Here is a 13,073-nt window from a genome sequence, read left to right as displayed (position 1 = left end):
AATAAAGAGACTAAAAAAAAAAAAATAGGGCTGGGGGTGTAGCTCCAAGTGCAATGCCCCTGGGTTCCATCTCTAGTACCTGAAAAAAATTCATGTATGGTCATTTCAAAATTGATGCAATATCTGTGTTGATTTGCATGTGATTTATCTGTTCAGACTGTTTTTTTCTTGTCTTTTACCATGGCTTGTGATTTTTGTTGTTGTTGGAAGCAAACTTCAGAACAGTCCCTATTGACACTTACTCTGAGTCTCATTCCCAGATTGGGTGTCCTTTACCAGAACCCCCTTCATGTTGGACTGATCAGGAGAGCCTCTGAGCAGAGCCTGGGTCGTGAGATCTGTCCGTGTGTCACAGGGTCATCTAGGGAGCACAGGAGGGATGGCAGTTGGCCTCAGGTTCTGTTTCCTCCATGAGCAAAGGTCTTCTGACTGATACCATCAAGTGTCCATCACAGGCAAAATCTTCCCCTGAGCTTTTCAAAGAAGAAAACATTCAAAATGTTGATCACCTTTAAAAGTTAATGAAAGGAAGGAATAAACTTCTGTTATTTACCATGGAGAGCCCTGTTATTCTTAAATGATGGATGTCTGAGCTTCCTAGAGAGAGTAGCAAGAGAAGTCAGTCCAAGGCTCACATTCTTCTTTTCTTTTTTCCTCTCAGTGTCAGTGCAGAGCCAAGAGAAGAAGAAAAGGCAGAACATTTAAAGGTAAAATCAGCCTGTTTGATCTAAACTCTCCCAGGTGACTCTTCATGTCCATGGTCAATGAACACGTCAGTTGCTAGACACAATCTCTCTTAGAAAACAGAGCTCTCGGAGGGGAGGCTCTGCGTAAGACCTTCAGAGATGAGACACGCAGCGCTCTGGCGTGTCTCATTGTGAGCATAAAGAATGATGTGCTGGGCTTGAGCATGGGTGCTGCCCAACAGGCGGCAGGTGAGACACTGAGGAAAAACTATTGGTTGCTTTGGATTGGAACTCCTGGCCCCTGACATTGTACAATGCTTTTACTTCCTGGGTGGTCAGATCCATCTTTTAGTGAACCACCGACTTCTGTGCTTCACATGGTGGTTTTCAACATCACATGGGCTATATATCTGGCGGTATTTTATAAATGAAGCCACATACACATGTGAACCTTCTTAATATTATTGTCAACTATTTAACCTTATCCACTGATATTGGGGAGCTTTTTCACTTAAATATCCCCAAAGACTCCCACAAAAGAACTCCTGTATATTCCTTATATGCCTATCTTCATTGCTTATAACTCATTCTTCTGATTTTCCAGGTCAAAGAATTTGCCAGAAAGAAGTAGAGGAGGGAAGGAAGCTGCTTTCTATCCTGAAAAGGTGATTAGTTGTTTACCTTTTTACCTGGTCCCTTTCTCCACATGTTCTCTGTATCCTGGGGATTCAGTGCAGTCTGTGCTAGTCACAGGATGGATAGCTATAGCAACAGGGATTTGCACAAAGGCCTCGAGGAAGAGGCTGTGGAAGATGCTGTGAAGTCTTGGATATGGGGCAGTATAACAAAGATAGCAGGCTCCACACAGCCTCACCCCAGGTAAGCCTTAGGCCCTCCTTTCTTTGTTCTGGTCCTATCTACAGCTTTGTCCTTCCTGTCTTCAGCAGCTCTCCGGGCCAACATCCTGGTTCCGCTCGCTTTCGGCAACTGCTATGTCCAGACCCCCTCTGTGAGGTGTGCAACAGAACCACTGCTGAGGTCAGTCATCTGCTGTACGTGGCGTCCTTAGAAGATGCCGCACTCTCTCCATCCCCTTTGGCTTCCACAACTTCTGTGTCAGAGTTTTCATCGCCTCTGGTCTCTGCTGCCTCAACAACGCCTATAGAAGAACCAATCCCAGCACCTCTGCTTGAGTCTCGACCACCTTCTCCCTCCATTCTCTCACCTAACCAGGTCAATCCCTTAGCTGGCCTATTTCTACCATCACCATTTGGTGACTCTTTGCCAACAGAGCCTATTCCTCTGTCGGATTACAGATTCCCAGTAGATCAATTCCCACCCCAAATGTATGCGTTTCCTACTCTCCCACCCCATCACTCTCAGGCCTCAGATCCTGCCCTCCCGACAAGGGACACTATGTCTCCGGTTGGGAGCACTGCTGGGTTGTCCAATTATGTCCCAATGGTCAGAGACACTGGCTCTTCAAACTTGGCCATTTCACAGTATTCTTGGTGGAAGGCTCATAATAACAACATGTTTCTCTCAGGCTTGCCACACTGCAATTTTCAGCAAAAGAATGTTTCCCTCCATCTACCAGATTCCTACTTCTGGAAAAATGTCTCCCATATGGAGGCCCACCATGTTTCTTTCCTTGGCCTTAACATACAGGAACTCTTGCAGAGAAAAATAAAAAAGAAAATGACTTTCCAGATTTTGCAAAAACAAGAAAAGGAGCATGAACCAATTTTACAAAAAAAGTGGCCAAAATATCCATTGACATCATGGAACTCAATGCAACCCCTTGGTGATGAGCCAGACACCAAAGACTCCCAGACCAGTTGGGACATCAAAGGCAAACCAGAGAATCTGGGGATTTGTCAGAAACTTTTATATGTGAAGACTCTGGGGAGAAACTTGGAGCAAAAATACAGCCAGCTCTTCTGGGGCCTCCCCTCTCTGCACAGCGAGTCAATAGTGGCCACTCTCCTGGTATCTAGGAACTGTTCCTCAGTAGAGCCTCGCATTATCTTATTCAATGGCATCTGTAATGCTCCTGCTGTCAATATGCAGGGTCAAGAATCTCCACAACCTTCTCATTCCCATGCTCTTCATTTCAGCAATGTTCATCCCCAGCCCTTACCTCAGATGAAGCCCCAGTCCCAGACTTTACCTCCCACTCAGACCCATCCCCAGGCCCGCGTGAAATTCTCATTTCCTAGTCTACCATTGTCTTCCTCGCCCCAGATGAAGGACTGTGGAGGTTCTTGCCATAGACTACAGACTAGAGCTGATTGTCACATCTTAAATGGAAACCAACACCTGAGATGGCATGTGTTGCAGAAACATCAGGAGAGTTTGTGGGGTTTAGTCCCTGAGATCCCAAACTGTCAAGAAGCGTTTTGCCCTCCAACCCCCAAACCTCCACTGGTCAGGGGATCCCCCCAGGCCTACGTTCCAGTCACCATCTTTCCTGGGCACTTTCATATTGGCAATCATCCCCAGGAGAACCTGGAGCTCCATGAACCAGAGAGGCTAGTTCCATCCTGGAATCTCCAGTCTTATCATGACCTAGGATCTATAACACTCATGGAGTCTAAGTGCAAATCAACAGAGATATCTCAGCACAATTGCAGACATGTTCACTTGCAGTCTTCTGAGCTTCAGGGCCACAGTAGCAAAGACCTAGGAAACAGAGAAGTGAGTCCTTCAGGACATTCCCATCAGAGCTTCCCCACACAGCTAAGGACGGACTCAGCAAAGAATCTTGGGCATATTCTGGGGAAGTGCATTTTAGAGAACCCATTGGTAGTCTCAGAAGGCCATGGGAGGAATGATCTGGGTGCCGAATCTAAGGAAATAAGTAACTGGGTGTGTCCCTCAAAGGATGACTCAGGGAATGAATTAGGATATGTTACAAGAAAGACCTTGGACATAAACCAAATGAAAAGCGTACTTAGATTACATGTGAGCAGAAAGTCTTGGCAGATCACTACAGGTAGAATCCCTGTAAGTGTCTGTCATTCTTGGCTGGGAGAGGACAATGAATTGCCACGTCCTCCTCGGGGTTCCCACACCAACACGGAAAACAGAAAAACGGCACCACTGGTGTGCAGGGTCCAGTGCCAGATAACCAACTTGGAGCTTTCCTTTCTTGATCACAAAACCCAACAGGTGCTAGAAGCCCATATTATAAGGTTTCGGGTAAGTCAGAAGTGGGGCCTCCCCCTCAAGGTTCTTGAATCTATAAAATTCTACATGTTGAGAGAAGCCAAACCATGGCCTCTGCCCCATTGTGACTTTATTTCCTCCTCAACCCATATTTCTGGGGTGGATTCCAAATCTGAGGTCTCCAGGCCTCTGAGATCAAGCTCTAAAGGATCTCTTAGCAATAAGGTGGAAATAACAAATTTGCCTTTCATCCTGGATCATTCTCCCCCTGCCACCACATCTGTGGCCGTGGCAGGACAGAGCACCCTAAGGCAATCATGCCGTGATGCTTCTCATGAGGTTACGGAGAGCGTCCAGACCACAGAGGCTGGCAGACAGACTCATGTGTCCTGCACACACACTATCACAGACGAAGTGAGTCAGAACAACACTGAACAAGTGCGTGCAGCTTTCATAATTGATCGTTCTCTCCCTGACACCTTATCTGTGGCCGTGGCAGGACAGAGCACCCTAAGGCAGTCATGCCGTGATGCTTCCCATGAGGTTACGGAGAGTGTCCAGACCACGGAGGCTGGCAGACAGACTCGTGTGTCCTGCACACACACTATCACAGACGAAGTGAGTCAGAACGACACTGAACAAGTGACTTCGGCTTTCATGGTTGATCGTTCTCTCTGTGCCACCTCACCGGTGGCCATAGGAGGACAGAGCATGCTAGGACAATCATCCTGTGATGCCTCCCATGAGGTTACAGAGAACATCCTGACAACGGAGCATGACAGACAGACTTGTGTGTCCTACACACACAGTATCACAGACAAAGTGCGTCAAAATGACATGGAACTAAAAAATAGGGCCAGCCTAGAGCAGTCCACGAGGCAAGGGAGAGATGGACACGAGTGGAGACATGAAGCAGCCACCTCCAGCCATCACGTAGAAATGCTTCCGGGTAAGAGGGTGGTGGGGAAGAATCATGAGCACTTTTCCACATCCTATGTGTGCAAGCAGATATTCAAGGCCCGTGAGCTCTGGGCTCTTCAATCACAAGCTAGTGGTCTCTCGACAGCCAGCAAGTTGGAAAGCTCTCATGTGATGAGTGAGAGTGTGAATACAGCAGAAATTATCACTGAACACCCACCGAGAATTCGTGAAGATCCTTTACTATCAGACTTAAAAAGACAGCTGCCACAGAGCCAGCCTGCAGGTGCCTCCCGAAGCGACCTTTCCCTTCCTTCAGACAGCTTGGCTTCTGACACCTCGCTGACTCACTCCTGCAGTGGCTCCAGTGGGGACCTGGAGGCTCCCCAGGTACTGCACGTCCACCTGGACAACACAGGGGTCTGCATGGAGCAGCAGGAGCCCTGGGAGCCAAAGCCACTCCTATGGAAATATGAGGTTAAGAATTTCCCCCCAGTTGACAGGAGAGAGAGCTCTCCCATATGCCAAAGAGGAAAACACAGAAACAAGGACTTGGGATTAGAGGCGTCCAGAGCAATAAGAAAGAGCCATCCCGCCAAGGATAGGAAATTAGAGGAGGCTTCCAAGTCCCTGCCACAGAATCTACCAGCCTCTCCTGAAAGCTTCTTCAGAAGAAAGATAAAGCAATTTTTTCAGTGGCTTGATTGCAGGAAAAAAAGCACAGTGCAGCAGAGTCCCATGAAAGATCGAGCTCTCTTTATGAGCTGCGGGCCTCCTGAAGCCCATGATCTCATGGCGGCCCTTGGGAAGATCCTGGAGGAGAAACTGGCCTGTACACAGGAAAATGTGCCCTTGAAATCAAATCAGCAGAAGGAGGAACTGCTAGTGCAGGTAGAGTCCAACTATGGACAGTCTTCCATGTGCGGAGCTGCCACTGGCTCACAGCAAGGGGAAGGGCCAAGACTTTGCCCCTGCAACCAAGAAGCTGTCTCTCTTGGCCCAATTTGTCATATAAGTGCTAAACAGGTCAGAGACAGTGCCAGACAGCTTAAGAAGACCATGCCCTTCAAGAACAACATATTCTTCCAGAGTCGTCCCCCTTGTCCACCCTCCAGGAAGCCCAGGTTCCATCCTGTCTCACCTGTGCTCAAGTATGCCAGGTGCCTTTGGCTGCCCTCGCACCTGCAGAAGGCGCTGGGCTCTGAGAGTTGACTCTTCTGTGCCAACAGAAAATGTTTCTCCTGCCCTTACAGAAAAGAAAAATGTTTTCTCAAGGAATAATATGGTCCTTGTCGAAGTGGCTTCTCAGTTATCATAATGCATCCTATGATAATAATTTCTCTACAACAAAAATCACGAATAAATGATTCTAGTACAGACTGGACTTCTCTGTGTTCTGCACTGCGGTGTGAGTTTTGGGAATCCAAATTGTTTTTTCAGGGAAAGGAAGAAGTTACTTTTCTTCTTAATGTTCTTTGCCTTATTTGCTTTTGGAAGCATGGCCAGTTCCTCTAAGGGAGCTTAACAATGGCCTTCTCAGCCTTATCTTGGGGTCTTGATTTCCTGGTTCTCAGATGACTTTCATATAAAAGAGCTTTTTATTATAAAAAGGAAAACAAACAAACAAAAAGCCTCTAAAACCCCCCAGGTGTTTTCAAAGTGAAAAAAAAATGGTAGAATCCAGAATTTAGTTCAAACCTTCTTTTTCACCTTCTCCCTCAGCATCTTAAACTAACATATAGATGTAGGGTGGGGTGAATTATTTTCTAATAATAGAGCCAGAAATTCCCCCTGCTGCCTCAAGGGAGTTTTGAAATTGGAAGCATGGGGCTGGTCAGGCTCTGAACTCAGTGGTAGGGAGAGAGAGAGAGAGAACCTCCTTCTGGATTCCTTAGTCAGGAACACATGTCATCTCCTCTTAAGAGCAAGGCCTTCTCTTCCTCATGAAGGCTGGGGCAATGGGCCATGTTCCCTGCCTTCTCACCTTACCCTCATGAAATGGGAAGTGGGTAGCCCATCGCCCTTTTCCTTTATTTACCCTTTTTGTAGTAGTAGAAAATATAGGCCTTGCATTTCTGAAAGGGGATAAAAATAATTTTTTTCTGGAAAAAAGGGGGGGATTTAGTTCCATTCTTAACAAGAATTACTGATTGGCGTATCTCCAGCTGAGTGCCCATGGAGTTGGGTGTACATGCAGGGTTTTCCTGTGTGAACACTGAGTGGCTTGCGGAGCAGCACCCAGGACCTGGCTGTGTGCTGCTGAGGTCTGCTCTGCGTGGCATGTTGCTGTGTCTGGAAAGCACAGTGTGCGCTGGACAATGAGGCCTCTTGGCTTGGGAGGGCACCTTCAGAAAAGGGAAGAGTACTTCCCTGGGTAATCCCTTCAAAATACCTGGCTTAACAGCAAGGCCAAGAGATCAGCTGGCAATCACTTAGAGGAAGGGCCATCAGGCAGCTACACAGAACTCATAAAAGAGGGAAGAAGGGCGCAAGGACAACACAACAATCGAGTAGGTGAGGAGGAATGAGGAGAAAGACAGACCCCATCACCTGTACTCATGTCCCCATTCCTCTCCACCCAACTCTCCTGTGCCTTCCCTCCTGGAGGATAAGAACTCCTGACACAATGGCATCATTTCACCATATAAGTACAAGGAATGATTTTCCAGCACAAAGATAATATCTGCTAAGATGTTGTCAGACACTCTATTTTCAAATGAATGTTGTCTTAGTCTCTGACTTCTAGCTAAACGATATCTTATACCAAATTTATGGGGACTTAGGGGGTATTTTAGTTATCTATTGTTGTGTTACAAGTACTGCAAAGCTTAGTATCTTAAAGATTTTTGCTGACTAGGGGTTGAACCCCAGGGGCCTTCTACCTCCGAGCTACACCCCCATCTCTCTATATTTTTTTCTCTATTTTGAAACAGGGTCTCACTAAGTTGCAGAGGGCCTCACTAAGTAGCTGAGGCTGGCCGCGAACCTGTGATCCTCCTGTCTCAGCCTCCCGAGGACCGGGATTGCAAGTGTGTGTAACCATGCCCGACTCACCTTATTTTTTAAACAGGGTCTCACTGAGTCGTTGAGGGCCTCATTAACTTACTGAGGCTAGTCTCAAACCTGCGGTACTCCAGTCTCAGCTTACTAAGTACTGGGATTACAGGTATGTGCCACCACACCCGGCACATTCTTATTCCATCCAATTAAGTCATCTATACTCACTCCCCCCCGAGCATATTGTTAAGTTGGGTCCTGCACTCATGTGACTTTGTGTCACATGACCTCTGCAGGGCAAGGGAAGGGCTGAAACCCCCGCGAGAATTGGGCATTCCCGCGAGTAAACCTCCATCTCGCGAGATGCATGCCTTTAAAAGGAGAGCCCGCGTCCTCTAGCTTTGGACAGGCGCGCGGGCCCCACGGTGCCTCGCCCTGATCCCCGGGAGAGCCGTGCCATTAAAACTTTACATGCTATGTGTACCGGACCTCTCTCGTGTTTTTCACACTCCGCCGTACTCATTTTTATTTTACTCGCATTTAATTTTTTATTTTACTTATCACATATGATTTCTCCTAAGCCTCTGTGATTTTCCAGTATAATTTTATAGATTATGGAGAGGAAGGAGCTGAAAATATCTAGTTTCAGTTGGATACTTTTACCTGTAAATTTTCTCCATATCCTACTTCTCAAGTAAGAACATTTTAACTTTATACTCTTCCTCAGGAGGAATAGCCAATCTTTTTAAAAAGATGAAATGATCCTGTTTCATGTGTCAACATCTCTATTTCCCCTATCTTCAGGTCTTTCCAGCTATAAGGTCATAAATGTGAAGACACTATTTATGATTTTAACATCTGTTCATATTGGTGTACTACTTCACTATCCACATGTCACTACACTGTGTAATATGGGTAGGAGTACTGCACTCCCCTCTCCCAGTGTCCCAGGATTATCCGATAGATGGTCAAAAATTCTCACTATATTAATATGTAAATATATTAGTAAATTATTTTTGTAAGCTATGGATATATTAATCTGGAAAATCCTTCCATTTTACCAAATTTTTGATCTTTCAAAAGTCTTCCAAGCTAGTTCTTTTTCCATGTCTCTAAATCTGATAGACACTTAATGTGGACTTCCCCGAAACAGGTGCCTGTCTTGTTTCTTTTACTGTAATTAGTTTGAGTTATACCTGGTTTCTACTCTACTCTGTAGAAGTTATTCATCCTGAAAGCATTAGCCCAACTACACAAAACTCTGAGCCACGAAGGACGGTTCAGTCTTGAAGTTTCTGAAAAGAGCACCTGGTAAACAAGCTTAGGTTTCAGTTTTGCCGGGAGAGTCTCTAGCCAATGACAACTCGACAAGCTAAACAGTGTCTTTCAGCTCTGCTATTCGAGTGTGATATAAGAATTATGAACATCAACTGTCGAAGGTCAGCTAGTCCAATGGGGCGCGAGTTTGCTCGCGGTCGAGGGTCTCAGTAAAGGTGGGGAAGGATAGAGTGATTTTCCACAGATTCTTATCTGTAGCGGTTCTTTCCTAGGAAAATAATCCTATGATCGGCGCTTTAAAAAGAACCTGACATGGATCGATGCTTCTTGTGCAATCGAACACTTTATTTCCGGACACAAGATTTTTTATATATTCCCCTCTCCCAGTGAATTTCTAGTAAAAAGAAGTGCAAAACACCCAAGGTACAAAAGAGAGATACACATGCAAATTACCAACCCTGAACAAGACAAAAGTAAGGCCTGGGATATCCCAGGTCTTTGTGATTAAGATCAGTCCCATTATCTCAGGTGGGCCTTGTGCTCCGGAGCCCAGCCCCCTTTGGCCTTGCAGCTGCAGAGGCTTCTATTTGGCTAAAAGTCACACCCAAAATCCCTTGAAAAATTTAGTTTTTAAGATCACTCGAAGAATCCAGTTTTTAAGAGTTTTCTTTAACCCTTTCGGAGCTCTCATTCCTAGGGCTTAGTCCAATGTCCTCCTTTATATATAATGGGGGACAAAGTCCGAGATTCCAGCTTTCATATAGTTATCGTAAGGAAAATCCGTGTTCCTTTATGATGATTTAAGGAACTTTGATGAATGTCTGCTGGATTTTGTCTGCAATACTATCCGCTGTCTGAAAACTTAAACAAACTCATGACACAGTTTAGCAGGTAAACACCAAGAAATAACACGAAGTCTTTAGATTTAGTTGTCAGATATATTTCTCTAGCAGCTGAGCATTTTTCCTCTTTTAATAATCCATATTCCTATCACTAACCTTCTGCAACTTTCTTTTCTTTTCTGATTACCCTAATTCTCTCTTTCCCATTCGGGCCAATCTTAGGATAAGCTCTTCTTCATACAAAAATACTTTCTCATTCTCACCATATTCTCTTTCTATCATCTTTACACATCTATTTTATCTGTCCTTTGTTTTGACATAGCTATTTTTAACCAGGTGGTGTCCGCTGTATTGAAGGTCGAAGGTGGACTGGAATGCTGCTTCTAATTACCATTTGAACAAGGCTCATCTAATTACCATTTGAGCAAGGCTGAAAGTTTACTGGAAGGAATATTTTACATGGATTTAATTTCTTTCGCCATCCTAATCTTTTTTCCACCGGAGCAATTTCATGTGGAAAGTTAAAAGAATCATTACCAAAAGGATAGTAGTTATGAAAGAATATCTAAGAGTGGAGAATACTTTTTGCCAGCGACGACACCTTCTCTCGGGGCTTATTTCTCACGTTGAGAATCGCCTATAAACTGCACGAATGCAGATGCCGAGAGGGCGTGGCTGCAGCTGGTATCTGCAATCAACATGAACCGAGAACTTAAAAACGCAGACTCTCAGACCCTACACAGTACTTATGAAAACCAGCATCTGTGTTGTAACACAAGACACAGGGATTCAAATGCCCATTAGAGTTTGAGAAGTGTTGCCATAAAGACATTCTGGCTCAGCCAGGTATAGTGGGACATACTTTTAATCCCAGTACTTGGGAGAGACTGGAGAATTGCAGGTTCAGGGTCAGCTTCAATAACTTAGTGAGACCCTATTTCAAAGTAGTAGCTTCTGGAGGTGTAGTGAGGTAGAATACCCCTGGGTTTAATAACCAGTACTTAAAAAAAAAAGATATTCAGGGTTAAGCCTACAGTCTTCTACAATCTTTAGAAGGGCACACCTCAAACAAATTTTATGGGAGAGAACAGATGTTATTGAGTAAGATATGCGGAAGGATCACAGATCACAGACTGGAAGAAAACAGTTTGCTCTGTTATCTGTATAATCATTAATACATCATTTATCTAATAAGATGAGGGTTTTTGCCCGTTTGTTTTTGTTTAATAGGCTCCTGAGTCTCACATGCTAGCATTCTTCTTCTTAAAGCTAAGAGTTTTCTCCTTCGAGTAAGCCTTTCCTCTGCAGTCTTCTTATGAGAACAGAACTCCTCTTCCATTCTTTGCCTGGAGTAGAAAGAATCTGATTCTGCCATGAGATAAAGAATATAATTGTGACAACATCTTTGAGCTCCTGAATCCAACGGTGCCTGAAGACGCTATTATGCTTAATCGTTAAATACCTTTCCCTGTTTTGCATAAGCTTGTTCGAACTACTTTCTATACTTAACAAATGAAAAAAATCCCGAAAAATTCAGAAGCCCATCACTTTTATTTTTCTGATTCTTAACACTCACCGACAGGAATCCCCAGGCATCCCCAGGCGTGCATGTTAGTAAAAGCCCCAAGACAAAAGCAAGACTTAAAAAAGAGAAAGAGGGGGAAAAAGATCTAGCCAGCATGCCAAGAGGCTTGGGCAATCCTGACCTTGTCCTCTTCGAGGTGTTTTGGCACCTGAAATGGGGAGTCCTGCTTCCCAAAACTGACCCCACATTCTTTATTCCAGAAATAACACTAACTAGGTTGCATTCCTGGTACAGCTATGCTCCGGTCACCACCTCCACTTTCCAACTAGATCTGCCCGTCATCTGTTAGCTGCTCCCCAAATCTTCTCCCAGATTTGTCTATCTTTGAACGTCAGTGTTTCTTGAAAAGTCCTTGTAAATCACTTTTGCACAGGCTTTAGAGACTCCCCTCTCCAGTAGTACTGTCCAGTGTGTTCAGTGTGTTTTTTGTTTGTTTGTAAAGAATAACTATGAGTCAGGCGTGGTGGTGCACGCTTGTAATCTCAGCATTTGGGAGGCTGAGACAAGAGGATCCTGGTTCCCAGTTAGCCTCAGCTACTGAATAAGGCCCTTTGCAACTCAGTGAGAATGCCTATGGGTTCCATCCCAATATGAAAAAAAAAAAAAAGAATAACCGTAGCATGTTGTAGGATCACACATGAACAAGCCTTCTACAGATGAGGAATATAGCACCTGTCATGGCATTCTCTGTCCTCCACAAATCCCAGTCAGAATAATCTGTAGCCTGCCAACACACTTGTGAAAACATGGTATCAGCCAGGCGTGGTGGTGCACGCTTGTCATCCCCGCGCTTGGGCGGCTGAGACAGGAGGATCGCACAGGTTCGAAGCCAGCCTCAGCTACTTAGTGAGGCTCTCGGCAACTTAGTGAGACCCTGTTTTCAAATAAAGTATAAAATAGTTCTGGGAATACTGCCCAAAGGTAGAAAAGTCCCTGTGTTTCACCCGCAGTACCACAAAAAAGAAACAAAAAACTAAAAATCATGGTTATTAGAAATTCAACCCAAATACAGAGCTTTCAGTACTTTACATCCTACAATCCATTAATGGGCATATTATACAAATTCTAACTGAGAAATTTAATCTTGTTGTAGACTCTAGCCTGTCAGTTGTGGAAAATTGGTTTTCTATATAAAAGCCTTTGTTTGCGTTAATGAGCTGAGAAAATTTTAATTTGTCCTCTGAAGATTTTTAAATTAAATTTGACACATAAAACACATGTACTACATGGTTTTTTTGACTGCATACATTCCTAGACTTGTGGTATAATACACCAATAAAAGAAATATTCAAAAAAATCTAAAAAAAGAAAGTTTATAAGATGATTTAATCAACAGTCATAAAACAGGATTTATTTTGACTCAAGGCTATATTGACAATATTGGTCTTTTTTATTTTTATTTTTTTGGTGGTACTGGGGTTCCTGGAAGCCCTTCTACCTCCATGCTACACTCCCAGACTTATTTTTACATATTTATTTGGAAACAGGGTCTCCTAAGCCAGCGCACGCGGCTGGCTTCGAACCTGTGCGATCCTCCCGTTTCTACCTCCCAAGCGCGGGGATTACAAGCATGCGCCACCACGCCCGGCCTAATGTTGG

The 13,073-nt window shown here is 44.5% G+C and overlaps 1 protein-coding gene across 1 annotated transcript; it reads left to right on the top strand.

Moving 5' to 3' along the window:
* Positions 1-910: 910 nt before the first annotated feature.
* Positions 911-5,984, top strand: LOC308272255 (spermatogenesis-associated protein 31D3-like; the record flags this gene model as incomplete). The annotated part of the gene is made up of 3 exons (XM_080709000.1): positions 911-935; positions 1,291-1,351; positions 1,610-5,984. 3 exons carry the CDS (start codon positions 911-913, stop codon positions 5,982-5,984), a joined length of 4,461 nt encoding a protein of 1,486 aa, XP_080565126.1.
* Positions 5,985-13,073: the final 7,089 nt, after the last annotated feature.

This window comes from Muscardinus avellanarius (genome assembly GCF_963383645.1).
Source record: "Muscardinus avellanarius genome assembly, chromosome: 13".
Classification (NCBI taxonomy): domain Eukaryota; kingdom Metazoa; phylum Chordata; class Mammalia; order Rodentia; family Gliridae; genus Muscardinus; species Muscardinus avellanarius.
The sequence above is the reverse complement of the archived record's forward strand: the minus strand, read 5'-3'. Positions and strand labels throughout refer to the sequence as shown.